The 16,379-nt window shown below is 40.5% G+C and overlaps 2 protein-coding genes across 8 annotated transcripts; one reads left to right on the top strand and one right to left on the bottom strand.

Moving 5' to 3' along the window:
* The first annotated feature begins 119 nt into the window (after positions 1-119).
* LOC136436597 (protein FAM114A2-like) lies at positions 120-7,903 on the top strand. 2 transcript variants are annotated; one of them, XM_066430693.1, is made up of 15 exons: positions 120-415; positions 1,632-2,224; positions 2,454-2,532; positions 2,951-2,995; positions 3,320-3,439; positions 3,617-3,777; positions 4,045-4,188; positions 4,322-4,427; positions 4,614-4,781; positions 5,058-5,143; positions 5,294-5,368; positions 5,555-5,694; positions 5,900-5,972; positions 6,083-6,139; positions 6,336-7,903. In XM_066430693.1, the coding sequence occupies exons 2-15, from the start codon at positions 1,634-1,636 to the stop codon at positions 6,450-6,452; spliced, it is 1,962 nt and encodes a 653-aa protein (XP_066286790.1). In that variant the 5' UTR covers positions 120-415; positions 1,632-1,633; the 3' UTR covers positions 6,453-7,903. The 2 variants fall into 2 exon arrangements, with proteins under 2 accessions (XP_066286790.1, XP_066286791.1); XM_066430694.1 differs by lacking the exon at positions 2,951-2,995 and having other exon boundaries at positions 121-415.
* Positions 7,904-8,022: 119 nt separating this feature from the next.
* LOC136436596 (nucleoporin p58/p45-like) lies at positions 8,023-16,326 on the bottom strand. 6 transcript variants are annotated; one of them, XM_066430688.1, is made up of 16 exons: positions 16,175-16,326; positions 15,713-15,789; positions 15,046-15,435; positions 14,693-14,905; positions 14,320-14,341; positions 14,137-14,202; positions 13,840-14,014; positions 13,398-13,477; positions 13,154-13,272; positions 12,821-12,903; positions 12,422-12,563; positions 12,164-12,229; positions 11,628-11,900; positions 11,223-11,306; positions 9,756-9,842; positions 8,501-8,617 (listed from the first exon to the last, which is right to left on the bottom strand). In XM_066430688.1, the coding sequence occupies exons 1-15, from the start codon at positions 16,324-16,326 to the stop codon at positions 9,793-9,795; spliced, it is 1,992 nt and encodes a 663-aa protein (XP_066286785.1). In that variant the 3' UTR covers positions 8,501-8,617; positions 9,756-9,792. The 6 variants fall into 6 exon arrangements, with proteins under 6 accessions (XP_066286783.1, XP_066286786.1, XP_066286785.1 ...); XM_066430687.1 differs by having other exon boundaries at positions 8,504-8,617; positions 9,752-9,842; XM_066430686.1 differs by lacking the exon at positions 9,756-9,842 and having other exon boundaries at positions 8,023-8,617.
* Between the last annotated feature and the right edge of the window lie 53 nt (positions 16,327-16,379).

The following is a 16,379-nucleotide window of genomic DNA, read 5'->3' as shown; positions in this document are numbered from 1 at the left end:
ATGTCATACCCCCTAACTATTGTTTTTTTAATATTTATCTAGGCACTAATCCCTATCATAAAGTAGAATCTTCTGATAATAAGATGTGGAAGAAACTTGCTTACGCGTCCATATTCTGACTCAATTTTTCAATCCCCAGTAGCTAAGCCCATTACCCAAACTGTGCTAATGAAATTCTTCTGATACAAAATTGAATTCTTAAACGCAACCAACTCTTGGTTAGTCTACACGGATTTTCATCATTATCTGAAAATACGCGAATCAGCGACAAACAAATGACGCAATAGCTTTACTTCCGGGACCAAAACAAGACGTTTCCAGTTTGACGTGGCCCAGTTTGCGGAGTGTGGGTCGGCAAAGTGTGCTAAAACTTCACGGGCAAAATTATGCTACTCGTCTGACAGACTGCTACTCGGTAAGTCAAGTCGTTATTTGTTTGATCTTTCTTCGTAATTTCTGCAGATGAGAAAGATGCGATCAGAAGCCCCGTCATCCAGACTGAAGTGAACTGCCGGAGGGTGGGATGTGGGGAGGGCCGGGCTGGGAGTTTTTCAGATCTTTCAGGTTTGGAAACTTGGCCAAGTGGAAAGACAAAAACAGTTTGAGGTTGCCATTTAGATCTGGTGGTGTTAGTTGATACCATGCTGGAAATTTTTATTTTAGAGATCACAGGACATATTGCATCATGGCCATCATTTAGATCACTTGTCACTGCTATTAAACGTCAACTTAATATGCATCTGGAACTAATAAAGTTGAGCTGAAATATGAGCATTGCCTTGGCAAAGGAAAGATCTGGGTGTATATTAACACAAACAAAAGCAACGTAGTTGTCAGTGAGATGTATCAAGTACAGAAAACGTATTTGTGCTTACTAATCGCAATTGCAAAATAGGCCATATTGACTAATGTGATAGTAGAATGGTATAAATTATGGTACAATGTCACGTCACAAATGTATTAATATGGATTTTGTGTCTTTCATTTAGTTTGTATAGGATTCTTTTTTAGGCATGCAACCTTACATATGCAAATGGTTTTCATTAAATCAAAATAACAAGGTATCAAGGTATTAAATCAAGAAGGTTAAAATATTTTTTGAATTAAATGTTTGATTAAATCCATAATACCAGTATCTCTTTTTCGAAAATGTGTCCAAAGTATCCAAATAGCAGCTGCTGATATTCTAACATCATTAGTGTAGCTGCACAACCATTCACCTTCAAACACGCAAGGGCAGCACGGACCAACCTGTCATGATCCATCATACCTGGTGATATCAGTGTCATAACTGTCAAGATTAGTCTATAATCAGACACAGTGTGGGCCTGAAAAAGTCACCTTTATGATTACTATAGATAGAATGTCAGAAATGCAGTTGGACATGCATGGAATGATTTGGTTATATAATTTTCTCCTGCCTTGGAAGGACCTGTACAAAACAATGGTACCAGACTGTTATGCTGTAACTGGTAGTACCAGTTACAGCATAAACAAACAAATAGATGGTTAGGGACTCATTAATACGTTGATGTACCTTGATACCTCACACATTTAAGTCATACTGTTGTGACCATTCCTACCTAAATCAGTGAAGTTGAGTTGAATTTCTTCTTTCCTGCTGTACACAGCCATGTCATCTTCTGAAGCAGAGGAGGAGGGGTTCGAGAGCGCAGGGGAGGATGTGGAGGAGAAAACAAAACACTCACAGAAAACATCACCCAAGAAACACAAACAAACAGCTGAAAAAGAGGAAGAGAAAGCAACCAATAAGGAATCCACCGAGAAGTCACAGGCGGTCGAAGAAGTGAAGGCAGAAAAAGAGGAAAGTCAAATCAAGACTGATGAGGCTGAACCCAAGAAGAAAGATGATGCTGAGCCCAAGAAAGAGGATGCTGTTCCAAAGGTGTTAGAGGATTCTGAACCCAAGGAGAAGAGAGATGATGCTGTACAGAGCACTGAAGACAAGTCATCTGAAGAAGGTAGTGTTAAGGATGGGGAAGATGCTGAACCTAAAGCATCTGCCACAAGTACCGATGATGGTTCAAAAGAAGAAGAAAGAAAAGAAGAGGAACCGGGAAGGGAAGAAGAGGACAAGGAGCCTCCCAAGGATGGAGAAGACATGGAGAGAAAGCCCATCCCACTTAGGAAGAGACCAGGGAAAGAAGAGGAGGAGAAAGAAGAGAAAATCCATTCTGCCTTGGACAAACTGGCAGGAGAGGAGGTAAGGAAAGGGTTTTACTGTTTATGGAGATTGCTATAAAACAGGGTGATTAAAACACAACACAGTGGACTACTACTACTACTACTAAAACACAACAAAAGTCACTGTACCACATCCCGGTTTTAAGTGCCATACCTCAATACAAAAAAATAAGTTCTCATTCACACAGTTACTCCAGTTTAGGCTTTATTTTTACCAACTGTCGTCTTGTGTTGATGTCCCTTAACAGAAGCCATCAGGCGGATGGGGCTGGGGTGGTTGGGGGTCTTCCTTTGGATCCTCTCTTATGTCTACAGCCTCAGCTGTTGGTGAGTTTAGTCTTAAGTTTGTTTGCACAATAGTTCAGCTGTGGAAGACAACATTACAACACAAGCTGTAACCAGTTTATGTTCCATTAAACTCTACTGGCTAGGACAGGTAGAACGTTATGAAACGTTACTTACATACACAAAAGTCCTCAACCAAGTCCTTTAACTGTTTAAGGACAGCTTTTTCAATACTTAAGCCAGCAACTTGTTTGCTATTCATTTTGCTTAGAATTGTAGTTGTTTGAGTGTACATGTATCTGTATTCCATTTTTATCATTTCTTTATTATGTCTTGCTCATTGGTGGTATCACCCCTTGGGGCCTTCCTGTCCCAGGGGCTAATGTTTATGCCATGGTAATAAAATCAATGAAAGATCCTTGTTGTTGTAGTGACTCACTTTCGACTTTGTTGTTTTCAGGGCAAAGTTTTGTATCTGTTGTAGAGGATGTGGAGTCATCACTAGGTACCACAATTTAGAAGAACTTCTCTGTTTCCAGTCTTGAAATCTGTTCTCCTAATCCACAAGCTTGATGAACAATCACTTGTATACTAATTCTGGTCTCTTCCCAGCTTTTTTATGTACTGCAAGGGTTTTCCAGCTGCAGTTCCATGAATTATGGCTTGAGGTGTGAACACTTGCAGGGTGTGATTCTTTGATTCATACTAATTACTTGTTGAATCTTTCCTTATGTTGCACTGATCAGTGAGTATGGATTACAGTGAAAGTATGAGACATATATACTGGAGAATGTATGTCAGAACAAAAAATTGCTTATTTGCTCTATAGGATCAGGCTTGACAACAGTGGTCCATGGAGTTGAGTCCTCTTTGGGAATCCCCCCCGCAGAGGAGCTGTCAAAGGAAGAGGCTGAGATGGTCAAAGAGGGCAAGTCAAAGGAGGAAAAGGGTAAGTTCAGATTTCAGAAGTACAGTACTACCATATGAAAGTGTTTTGATACTAACAGAATTTCAAGAGTACTTAGTACCATCTCATATGTTGTATTCAAGTATATTTATGACTATGTTAACGTCTTTGAGAATTGCTGCCCTGTATAATAAAAGCACATGTCGTCTCTTTGTAAAGGACCAGAGGAGAGAGAAGAATCAGAGGAAACAAAAGAGACAAAGGAAAAGAAAGAGAAAGAGGAGGGAGCAGAAGGAGAGGCCTCTCCTCAGCAGGCATCAGGAGGAGGACTGTGGGGGGCCCTGGGAGTGTCCATGGTGGCAAATGTTGTGCAGAACACCGTAAGTGGGATTATCCGATGAAGTCTACATGTATTCCAGTGCTTTTACATAACCCATATTAATTTTATGCAGTTATTTAAACAACTAGATAATTTTGTAAACGGTCAGATGTTTCAGACAGCATCTGCTGTTTCCTTAGTGACTAAACCAGAATTTTGAGCTCACCATCATGGTTTAATTGGAGCAAAAGTCAATTCTGTTCATTTTGAATGTACAACGACAAGAAGTTATAGTCTACAGACCTGTTTGCTATTCACTGTGTTACAGACTAAGAAAGTGGTGAGTGGAACCTTGGACTCACTGGAGTATGTTGGGAAGAAGACTATGGATGTGTTGGCTGAAGGTGACCCTGGGTACAAGAAGACCAAACACATCATAGAGGTGGCAGGACAGAGATCTCACCTGTCTCAGGTAGGGTAGCCATTCTACACTTTGTCACAAACTAGATGAAACCATATATTTTTTTGTTCTAGAATTGCCAAAAATGGCCCCTTCCCTAAACTTGACATGTCATGTAAATTCATTTTTTCTTTTCTTGTGGCAGGCATTGAGAGAAGCAAAGGAGGAGGCAGAAAAACGAGCTAAAGAAGCTGAAGAGGAGGAGGCTCACAGGAAGGCCAACTTTGGCATCATGTTTGATGAGTTCCAAGGTACAACATGCTGCTAATAATAATAATCATATTTGTTGTCTTATCGTTGTTTTAAGCTAAGTCTTTTAAAATACTCACATTCAAGTTTTTCAAAATGCTCTCAAGATTAGAAACTAACAAGAGACAAAAGCTAAAATAGTGGAGCTGGAATTCCCAAATGAAATCAGAGCATGTTGTTGGCTGTAGGTTTGGCCCATCTGGAGGCTCTGGAGATGTTGTCCAATCAGAGTGAAGGGAAGGTGCAGGCTGTCCTGTCAGCCCTGTCAGGGGAGGAGCAGGAGGAGCTGAAGGCTGAGCTCATCCAGGTGAAGGAGGCCTTCAAACTGGAGGATGTGGTGGAGGAGGAGGCAGAAGGTATGTCCTTCGTGACCATTGTGAACAAGTCCCAAGGTTGGGAATTCTGTCTGTCTAAATGGATCTAGAATAGGGATGATGGTAGCTGATGTCCTAATTTGGTGACTTCTCTTGATTTTACCTTTGCATAAAGATTTTGCAGACTTCTTATATCAGATGATGATATATTGAGTTTCTTGTGCACCACGGTTGCAAAACCTTATGCTCAGATACATGTAGGGCTAAAACTCTGACTGAATAACTACATATAGTACTTTTTTGCTCTCTGTCCTCCAGGACAAGAAGTGCAGGAGTTTGCCAAGACTGTCACTGAGCTTCTGTTTGAACTGCACATAGGGATGAGTCCTGATAAACTGAACAAGGTTTGTAAGTCAACTGTTTAGTCTTAACCTTTTGCTATGTTCTGTATATGCAGTTTTCCTGACACAAATTTGGTAGCTGAAGTTCATTTTAGCCTTGTGCCTACAATAGTTCCTGTGACTTATGTGTCATTGATATCCACACCTTGCCAGGCCCAGACCGATGCTCTGGAGTACCTGACTCAGTCTGAGAAGGACCTGGAAGAAGGAGAGACTAAGGATCCACAGGTAGGCTGTCTTGGTTGCAATTCATGAATGTTTTTTCCCTTGTCCTCCAGCATATTTTTCTGTGATGTTTTTCAAAATATCTCTTAAGACCTGGGCACAGATCTGTCTATGGTATTTTTGTTTGCAAACCAGTCCATGTTGCCCACATTTGTCGATCCCTTACCTCTCATGTTGCTCCGCCGTTAGGACCTGCACACAGCAGCCATCCAGATGCTGGCTGAGCTGACTGCCAAGTCCATCCACCAGTTTCTGAAGGCTGCTGAGCTCATCCTCATGCAGAAAGACCCGGAAAAGACACCGCTGGAGAGGGCACAGACTCTCACCAAGTACGACAACCCAATGTTTGTTTGTAGAACATGCCACAAAGAGTTTCGGGTCGGGAATGACGAAAGTCACTTTAACTTGTTGCCCTGGGAAGATATTCATTAGCATGTCAACTCAAGTATTGGAATACATGACCTTCTGTGTGAGTGCAGATGCATAGTGGTTGGCATTATTGCTTGTTACTCACACTGTTGTGGTCGGTTGTAGATTAACGTCTGCCCTGTGTGAGGAGGTCTCGGTCCTGTCCAACAAGTACTGTGTCTGCCTGAACACTGCAGTGGTGAGTCAACATGCCATATTTACCCGTCTATGGTTTGAATTGCTTTCTTCGTTTGATCAACACTTAAACAAAAGAGACATGACTTATCGTTGGTGAATGTTCTCTTTCAGAGTAAAGCAGAGAAACCAGATGACTTCAGTCACTTGATAACTAATGTGTACCTTGAGGTAAGATCATGCACCTTCTAAGTCGCCTTGTCACATTTGATGCACTTTTCAGTGGTAGTCAGTTTACATGAGTCACTAGAAGATAGAAAATGTCCATGTACAAATTGGCTGACATGCTTGTACATTGTAAACATGTACATTGCATATTGTTCCAACCAGTCAAGTTCAAGGTTTTTGTGTTTCCCGTTGTCTCTAGGCCTCCAACAGTGCCTCTTACATCCAGGATGCCTTCCAGTTGTTGCTGCCCGTCATTCAGGAGTCCTGTATTCAGACCAAGAACCTGGCACTGTCTGCATTCCAGAAGCACCTATAGCCTCAGCCAATGATAACCTGTAACAGTAATGCCTTAGACAGCTGCATCAATTCTATTCCTTGGTTGTATTTACCTGTCTTAGGTCTGGTGATGAGTGATAAAAAAATGTTTGTTTCAGTATGACCACCTATTCTGAATTATGAAACATAAATTTCCAAATGGTTATTTTCCTGGTTTGTTGCTGCAAAAGGAAATAACAGTTTTTAGTAATAATTATTATTGCAGACATGTCTGCATTGCTGATTTTCTGTCAGCTTTGTAATCATTTTATGAGTGATTTGATTGCGGAACACTTTTGTTTATTTCATTCTGTTGACCTTATGTTTCCTAAAAGATAGATGGAAGAATTACATGTACAAGGAATTGAAATGTTGTGGCTTGATTAAGTCGTATCCCTTTATAAGAGGGACTTGTGTGCCTAGTGCCTGTTGTACATAAGATGTACTGTGTCAATGTTGAATATGCGGCTAGGATGGCATAGTTGGATTAAAGCTCCCACTTTCACGTTAAGGTCACAAAAACTTTGAAAATCTGCTAAGAAATGTGATATAATCTGTGATATGACCCAACTGACGAGATTGTATGACAGTATGAGTATGACTACTTGTGTGGAAGTACAATACCGTATACAGAAATGTATGTTCAATAGAAAAGAGGGAGGCAATCTGTTGGTATTTTCCAGTTCTTTTAGTGTCTTTGTTCATTCTTGCCTATAGCAATCAACAATGGAAAGGGCTAATGTCTTTATTTACTGGTAGGTTCTGAGTGATAGCTTATTAGTTAGTTAACTTATTGAGCTAGCAAACTCGAGAAAACATTGGTTACAAATGTTGCAAATATGTCAGTTTGGACTTTTAGTAACAATATTTTGTAGATTTAGTCATAACTAGCAAGTTACATTGTACTTCTGTTAATCTTTGGTTTTATGTTGAATAACTAACCTACTGTATCACAGTGTCAGAAAAACTAGCAGCATCGCAAAAATCTCAGGCAGTCATGTCAATCTCAGTAATAGTTTTCATCTGTATAAAAAGCTTTTATTCATTAGATAACCTTTTAAAGATTCTTCGCCTCTATCCAAACGAAGTTAGTTTTGGTATTATCATTTGGGACTTCCCCTATAAACTGCTTATACTTTGGATCTAAAATACACATATTGCTTTGCTGTGAATTTGTCTCTGGGCAGGGAAGATGCAAACATGTATCTCCACATCTTTGTGTGGATTTGTAGTTACCTTAACAGAAAACAAAGCTTCTTATAATATATCAAGCAACGGTATAACTAATGTGATAATTTTCATGTATATGCGATGGTACAAGTTGCTGATCCTGTATTTTGCTAGATCAGATGAGCTTTGATATATTTTTCAAGTAGATTTGTCTGTTGCAAATATTGCAGTGCTGGATGTGAGATGTAACAATGAATAAACATGTTTAGAATCAGTCTGCAATTGGGTTCAATGGGTGATTCTTTCTGACGACCTTCTCTTTTGCACTATATGAAGTAAACCAAGGCCAGGGCTTGATGTATTTGGTAGATGTGCAAAGATTATGAATAATGCCAGTGACATATTAGAGGAATGTTTATTTCCAGGTAAAACATTTAATTACTGTTATAAAGTAGGGAAGAGCACTAATGTAGTAAATACAAAAGTGTCACAGTAAAAACATACAGCTGGAAACATTGCAATACCTAAACATGTTTTTTTGTACACATTCTAGTTTTAATGTTTACATCAAACATGATTATTTCAGAAAGACAAACTAATCTGTACATGTACATGGCATGTAAAGCAGCTGAATCTACCTCCATTCTGAAGAAAACAACTGGCATAGACATGGCACTGGGTGTATGTCTGGCATTTACAAGTCAAGAACAAGTTATAGAAAGTTCAGCACGTACTTTCTTTTCTTAACATCTATCCTTTCTTCTTAACTAGAACTTTGTATAATGTTAAGTATTGTTCTTCATGTTCAGTAGTTGTTAATAGTTTCTTAAGAAACGTTTTAATGGTAGACCATATAGTATCACTAAAATCTTTTCCCCTTCTTATTTCCAGTGGGGGGTTTTTGTAACTGGAAGGGTTTGTTGGCTGCGGCGGTCGCACCAGATGCAGACGTTCCAAACAGCAGACCAACTCCTGATGGGAAGGGTGTAGCAGCACCTGTGGGGAGAAATGCAGATTTGATCAGGGGCATGTCACTGCAGCATCCTGGCCTAACAGAGCATGCTTAAATTGCATAATATGCATCTCATTTTTCAATGACATATTGACAATAACTCTACAACGTGGCAAACTGTTAAAGTCACAACATTCAGAATGAAACTAGTTTGTGTTATAAGCTTTGAAACAATACAGAGAAACATGCATTAGTGGAACATGTATGTACTGTCTAGGACAGGAAATTTAGCATCTTTTGTATGTGCCCTATCTCTTCTGAAAAGCATCTGCGCTGCCCCCTGTCTAACTCTATCCCTGTTGTGAGGGCATCTTTGTACTCAAAGCCAAGTTGGTAACAGAAAAAGGCAGCCAGAAGAAAAATAAAGTGAAATGCTGTTATATCCAGATGGCATTTGTTATCAGGATTGAGTTTTGGTTGCAGCTGTCTATTTCTAAACAGAACAAAAACACAGACAGAAACAGTGTCTATATTTGATTCTATGCCTTTTCACTGCCATCCATTGGGTGCATTTCTACTGATTACAGCACAAGACAGCAGTGTTAATACAGAAATGTCTAAACAAGCCATGCTGATGAACTGTTATTACAGAACAGAAGTTTAATGCCTAAATATACATTTTAGCATTTTTTATCAGTGGCGCCTGAGGCATTTTCTTTGAGTATGCACACAACATGAGGTCAGATAGTACAGATTTTCTATGATTCCGTTACATGTAATACATCATAAGTACCTTTGTTTGTGTGAACAATATGGTTGGTAAACAAATATGGCCACAGCATACTTGGCAGACAATACCCCAAGCCCACCAAAAGGCATAGCAGTTATGACAGTGTTAATCACACTGTTCAAAGACTCCTTAAGTTATGCCACACCAATACAATTCCTTGGTTCTCTGCGATGAGGTAGGATTTCTGTGCATATGGAGTATTTCTCAAAAATAACCACCAATCCTGGAATTATTTTGAATGTTAGATTTCAGTCTTCGGGGGGGCTGGTTTCTTAGTTTTTTGTTCAAACTGGTTACGATAAATCCTGAGCACCAAGGAATGGTATGAGAATGGCGTTGCCTACTGAAGAGTGCATGAAGTGTGGTGAGGGGAGGAGGTTGTTCTGACCTACAGACGAGGGTGGTGGGTGGTGAGGAAGACATGTCCCACTAAGACTTAAGCCCACTAAAGGCAGTGGACTGAGAGGGAGCACCAAAACCTGCAGCAGAGCAGAGCAACACACCACGTCAGACCACACCACTGCTGAGAGACAAGGTACAGCACAGATAGAGCTACCTGCCTAAACCAGGCCAGTTCCAGTCTACTGATTTACATATCTTTTCAATCTGAATTCACCTACACACAGGATTGACCCCGATATGCGAAGCCTAGTATGAACGGTCCAAATCTGGCTACAAGGAGGGGGTTTAGGTGGATTTGATTAATCGGAATCGATCCTGTGCCAAATTAGCAAAGCCTGATATGAACCGGGTCCAACATGCGGAGCAATAATTGTTAATCATGTAATATACAAAAAGACACCTTTAAACCAATCATTTGTAACACTGCCAATGCAGTGTTGAATTATCAACTGTTCTAAAACAGATTCAATGTTGCCAGCACAAGTTTCTGTCTTCTCTTACATCACATGAAGTAACTTTTAATTAACTTTAATATACATCATACAAATTTGGCCAAACTGCAAAGAAAATCAGCCGTACAACATGAGTTCAAATAAAGATACATAAAGATACATGTAATACACAGTTTTCTTGATCCTCAACTTTGTTTGTTTGTAACACTGGTCTACAACTGGCCTGGTTTAGGATACTTGATAAAATATTCTAGTAGGAGAAAAAGAGAAAAGCATGAATAAAAAGGAGACATTTTGGGAAAAAGACAAATGGAATGGAGAAAATTAATGTTAGTTCAATATCATAAGCATGCTATTGTTATCAGAAAAGATGCACTGAGCAAAGTCATGACTGCATTATCATAAACCACATATACGTACAATCAAAAATAATCAAGCATATGCAAAACGATTTTACAGGAACAAAATGCCCAAAATAGAAATGTGAAGGTCTATTTCCCTTTGATGCTCCATCCCAGGATAAGCAAGAAGGAATCATATGACAAGGTATATCATAAGTTTGGGGCATGAAATTATAAACTAACACCTATAAAAAAGCCAAGCTCTGATACTGTGATAGTGTTTATGAAGTCTGCATCTAAACAAAGAGTCAACACAGGTCAATTGTACCTTTACTTTATGTAGTATATCAGATAGATGAGTTCTTTGACTAGAATCCATACAGAATATAATTCCAATGCCGAAACACATCTTTTGAGAAGTGATAGAGCCAGGATTTATATGTTCTCTTACAAATCAAGGTATCTTGTTTCACAGTCATTCTTCAGCTTTGCTTAGAACTGGTTGGTTTGACCAAATTTTTACAGTAATTATAATACAAAGCCGAAGACTTGATCGTCCAATGATGCAGGCTTCAGAGACAGTTTCCTCACCAGATGCAAATGAACCAACAACGTTAACACACACGGATGTTTCCACATATCTACTGTCATGTCTGGCACCTACCCATGGGCTTGGTTGTTTGATTACCAAACCCAAATGTGCTTGTGGCAGTTCCAATCCCTGCACTCAGGCTGCCTGAACCAAAACCTGTGTGAACAGGTGGTCAAAGTAAGTATTCTTTTCAAAACTACAGACCCTTAACACCTTGACACAAGCTTTCCGTCAATTTTTTGTGCACAGAATCAATACATGAGACTCGCACCTCCACCCAAATGGCCTTTTTAGCTACCACTGCTTGAACATTTAAGTTTCCCAAAGTAAAATAATAGTACCAAGATCATGGCGAGGAAAAAAGAAGATAGGGGAATAAGGAACAAAGCATTCCTCCTCACACCAGAAGTAAGGCTAGCTTAGATTTTTCACTTAACACTTGGTTTTCACAGCAAAAGACAAACGCATATGGCTGACCTGTAGCTGGTTTGGTGGTAGCGGTGGCACCAAACGGTGTACCAAACTGTGGAGCAGTGGTCCCGAAGGAGGTGGTCCCTGTTCCAGTCCCAAACCCGGTTGTTCCTGTCCCAAAGGCAGTAGCGGTGAGGCCTGTTGTGCCTAGACCTGTTGTGCCCAAGCCTGTTGTGCCCAGCCCTGTGGTGCCCAGGCCTGTAGCACCTGCACCAAAGGCACCAGTCGTGCCCAGTCCACCTATGCCTGTTGTGTTCAGACCCAGTGTAGGAGGGGCACCTGGAGTGGGGAGGGATTAAAACATACTCTAACTTATCCTATAATGCTATATTGCAGTCAATGTAACTACTGTACTAATGCAATCAATAACATGTAAAACTTGATCTATCCATTCCCAATTTTTTACCCTTCACCAGTATTCACTGTTCCAATTTTTACAGGAAGTTCCAATATGTATTTGACATCTAACAGCTCAATTATTGAGTTAATATATCAATAGCAAGTGAGTGAGCGAGCGAATAGCAATGACTTATTTTACTTACCTGCTGTTGGCTGCTGTTGGGCATTCAGTGCTGTTGCCATGGCAACAGCTGCTGCATTGGTCATTCCTAGGAAAAAGATTTGACCATATATGGTGATGACAAGGTAACAATAGATGGGAATGTCAAAAACATTCTTTAAAAGATGGACGACAAAATCTTTTTGTATAAGGAAGGTAACCGAAAAAATGAGATAAGGCATCACTCAACCTTTGAAAAAATGAAGTAGTTAGATACAAACAAAATCAATATATCCGGTACCAGTAAAAGGAGAAGGTCCCACAGTGACTGGAGGTGGTTTGGACCTGGTGGAGGCTGACTGAGACTTCCGTCTGGCCTCAAACACATCTGAGGTGTCACCTAGGAAAACTTTCCTGTAGACCAGGTACTGCTCCTTCTGAGTCTGGATAGAGCAGTACATCATTGTAAGTGGAGTCAAACTACTTAAAATTGAGTACAATTTACGATGGCAATGCTTAAAAAATGTTCTTCTTACGTCGATGAAGGTTAGACATCCAGGTTATAACAAATAAGTCACTGACGAAAGATAGCGGATGCTGTCTGAAACGTTCGACTGTTTCAAAACTTTATCCAGTTGCTTGAGTACTAGTAACTGTCTTTTGGCGAATTTTCGTCTTAGTCTATTTTCTGTAAAGGTACCTTGACTGCCTCATGGATCCCATGCAGGTTGCCTGCCAGTGCCACAAAGGTCTCATGTAGTCTCCGAAGCACAGAAGACAGGGCTGAAACATTGGTACAAAATCATCACAAATCACACATTGATGGCAGAGCTACTTAGTTGGACTACACCAAAAATGTTACGGTTATCCAAACTGTTTCCCTGTATAAGCAACAAAATACAAATCCAGATCTTTAAAAAATGTTACTAGTAGTATGGGTCAGTTGGAAAAACATGCACACCGGCACAAGCCTGGAAAATTGTGAAAAAGTGTGTGTAATGTTGTGGTTTTGTCATTTATACAGGAGTCTTACTTTGTGGTGTGAAGTAGGCAGGGTGGGACAGGGCAGCGATGTGGTTCTCCAGCTGTTCAATCTGCTGACGACACATCAACATCTGCACTTCAAACTGTTCCACCAGGCGCTGAAAATACCTGAACACAGGGACAACTAGTCAGCTGGTGGCAGTCCTATCTCTACAATAAGTTTAAACAGCTGTGACTTAACAGTCATAAACTTAAATTCTTAAGGTGAGACCAAATCTCTGGATCTGACTTACTCTGCCGGAGCTGTGTGCTCGTGCTGCAGCCCTGGGGGAGTGTCCTTAGTGCGTTGGGCAATTTCCACGTTCTTCAGTTCCTGAAACATAAGAAGACATAGAAAACATGTATCTTAGTGAAATGTTTCCTTTAAAGTTTAATAAAGATACTTCTGCTAGGACATATTCTAAGCATTTTCTCTTCTTTATACTATGTACTACTACTAGTATTACCTACTTTTTTGAACCAGAAGAAATAACTAAAATATATATTTATAAGTTACACTTTGCTTTACATTTCTGTTACACTTTGCTTAACATTTCTGTTACGAATACACATTGATTCTTTAGTTATGACATTGACAATTCTGTTTTTTTTCATTACTAGTACTAGCATAACCACAGAGGCTAAAACTTAAATGGTATAACAGTAATTTTCTAACTTGGTCTTAAAAACAGATACCTGTGCAGAGTCTGCCTTGAGTTTCTCTATGGCCACAGCGTTTCTCTGTAGACCACTGGACACCACAGACAGCATCTGTCTGAGTGCTGTGATGTCCTCCTGTACCTTGTCCAGAGGCTTGGAGCTCACTCTGGAGATCTCATCCTGAACATCCTTCTGTTCTTTCACATATTTCCTACAGATAAACATGTTAAGATTTTGATATCAAAATCACCAAATAACAATGAAATCCCTGAACATGCTGTTTGTCAATATTAAATATCACATATCACAGGTAAACAATTGCAGGATACATACCTAAATGTTTCTACACTTTGACCAATCTCATTGGGTACTTCATTGTCCTTCCCTGCTTTGCCATCACTGTAAAAAGAATAAAAAATGACAAAAGAAAGTGAGGAATCTACATAAGGTCAAACGATTCAAATTTACTGGATTTGATTTTCAACAAAATGACATCTTGATATGGATAAAACTTACCCTGGTTTAGTTCCTACAGTACCTGAAAAATAACATAAAAATCATGATAAGTACAAGGGTATCATAAAAAACACATGCACACAAAGTATTTTTTAATCTAGTTTGGGGAATTCCATTGGGGATAGCCAAATGTTCTGTGAAAATGGCCACACAAATTAACTTCTTGTTTTTGAATTCCCCCGCCCAATTTTGGAAGCAACATCCAGTTAACTGTACAACCTTGGTTATACTAAAAATGTAATATGAACATTAGAACTACTATATTTTGATACTACCCAAAAATGATTGCACATATCTGCCACTAAAGTTACAGACGGCATCTGGAGAAACATGAACAATAGCTATCTTGTTCAGATCACACATACACAGATACCTGTTGTGGTTGTGCTGGCCTGGGAAGTGGGGCCGGTCCCTCCCAGCCCTATACTGGCTGTAGTTGTTGCAGGTGCTGCCAGCCCAGTCAACCCTCCCAGCGTCAGGCCACCAGCTGAAGTTGTTGTAGTCGTTGCTGTTGGTGCACCAAAAGAGAAACCCCCACCCAGTCCTGTACCAGTGGCGGTGGTTGTGGCTGCACCACCAAGGCCACCTGATGACAAAATCATTCTTTTAAACTTGCTCAAAGAGGAGAGCAACAAAATATCTGTTAAGTTGGAAAAACAAATGTTGAAACTTTGATAGTACTACTGATGGGAGTAGATTGTATCTAATATGAACATGACATCTTACCTAGTTTAAGACCACCTGTCGTGGCTGGTGCCGCCCCAAACAGACCCCCAGCGAGTCCTGTTGCAGTGGTGGTGGCTGCTGTGGCGGCGGCAGTGGTTTTGTTCCCAAAGATGCCACCTGTCAGTGCAGGAGTACTGGTGGCTGGCGTGCCAAACAAGCCACCTGTTGTAGCTGCAGCAGTGGTGGCTGCAGGTGTACCAAATATGGAAGCAGTAGTGGTAGCAGCCGTGGGTAGCGTCAGGACAAAGTTAGAGGTGGTGGTGGCAGCGGCAGTGGGCAGGCCGAGGTTGAAGCCTGGAGTGCCTGTTGTAGCTGCTGCAGCGGCCTGTCCCAGGGTGAAGCCTGTAGTGCCTGTCTTGGTGGATGGTGTTCCAAAGGACAGTCCTGTTGCTGCAGTTGTTGAAAATGGGAGAAATACTGGTATGTAAAATGTTAACTTTCCCCATCTTGCTAAATCCGATTGATATCCCTATGCTCTCTGTCTCCCTATTTGTTGTTCACTATGTTATTTCAAACCTTGTTGCACCATTGTTCGAATGTTGGATATCATGTGGCGAACATTAAAACCTTGCTAATCATTTAGCTACTGGCATTTCTGGTAACTGCCATAGTCCACTAACCCATTGTTTAATTTGTTAGAGTCCCGAGTGATGACAAGCTATCTCACCTGGAGTTGTGTTGCCCACTCCTAGTCCAGTGACTGGAGCTGCTTGTCCAAATGTCAGCCCTCCAATACTGCCAGTGCTGTAGAGAATAAAAATTTTTAGAAGTTATTCACAAACTTACTAGTAATAGCTTCTTGGTCATTGAAAAATAACTGAGAAGAACACAATGCATTGCTGGACAAAAGAGTAAAACATGTACTTCTATAGCATTGTTGTTGAGACTGGCTGTGAAAATGCCAAAGAACGTTTATAAATTTATTGCGATGTTAGCTCCTGGGGAAATCCCCATCGTCATGCGTCACTAAATTATGCTCTCGGGCTGGTTATAACTGGTTACAGATATTTTCGTTGAAAAATAATTCAAGACACTGCTAAATCATGGCTGGTATCATGGGAGGTTAGAATCTATGGAAACGAAAACAGTACTTTCTCAAACATTCTTCAACACCTTCCAACAGCCTTACCTAGTCAGACTTGACGTTGTAGTTGCTGGTGTTCCAAAGGAGAGTCCGCCGACTGCGGGAGCAGTGGCAGGGGCAGGCATGGCGAACAGGCTTCCCTGCGGCTGGGCCGGCGTCTGCGTCTGCCCAAACGTGAACCCACCCGTCGGCGGCATCTCAGAATTTTCTTAAATCACCAAAATAGGCTACAAGAATCTCGTAGAAAGTC

This window comes from Branchiostoma lanceolatum, chromosome 6 (genome assembly GCF_035083965.1).
Source record: "Branchiostoma lanceolatum isolate klBraLanc5 chromosome 6, klBraLanc5.hap2, whole genome shotgun sequence".
Classification (NCBI taxonomy): Eukaryota; Metazoa; Chordata; class Leptocardii; order Amphioxiformes; family Branchiostomatidae; genus Branchiostoma; species Branchiostoma lanceolatum.
This window is presented reverse-complemented; position numbering and strand designations above follow the sequence as displayed.

Coding starts and splice junctions, on each gene's coding strand:
- LOC136436597 (XM_066430693.1), top strand. CDS start 1,634: ATGTCATCTTCTGAAGCAGAGGAGGAGGGGTTCGAGAGCGCAGGGGAG. Junction 4,428..4,613: donor CATGTTTGATGAGTTCCAAG/GTACAACATGCT, acceptor TGTTGGCTGTAG/GTTTGGCCCATCTGGAGGCT. Junction 5,695..5,899: donor AGGGCACAGACTCTCACCAA/GTACGACAACCC, acceptor GGTCGGTTGTAG/ATTAACGTCTGCCCTGTGTG.
- LOC136436596 (XM_066430686.1), bottom strand. CDS start 16,326: ATGCCGCCGACGGGTGGGTTCACGTTTGGGCAGACGCAGACGCCGGCC. Junction 14,906..15,045: donor GACAGGTGGTCTTAAACTAG/GTAAGATGTCAT, acceptor TTTTGTCATCAG/GTGGCCTTGGTGGTGCAGCC. Junction 12,564..12,820: donor GGATCCATGAGGCAGTCAAG/GTACCTTTACAG, acceptor TGCTCTATCCAG/ACTCAGAAGGAGCAGTACCT.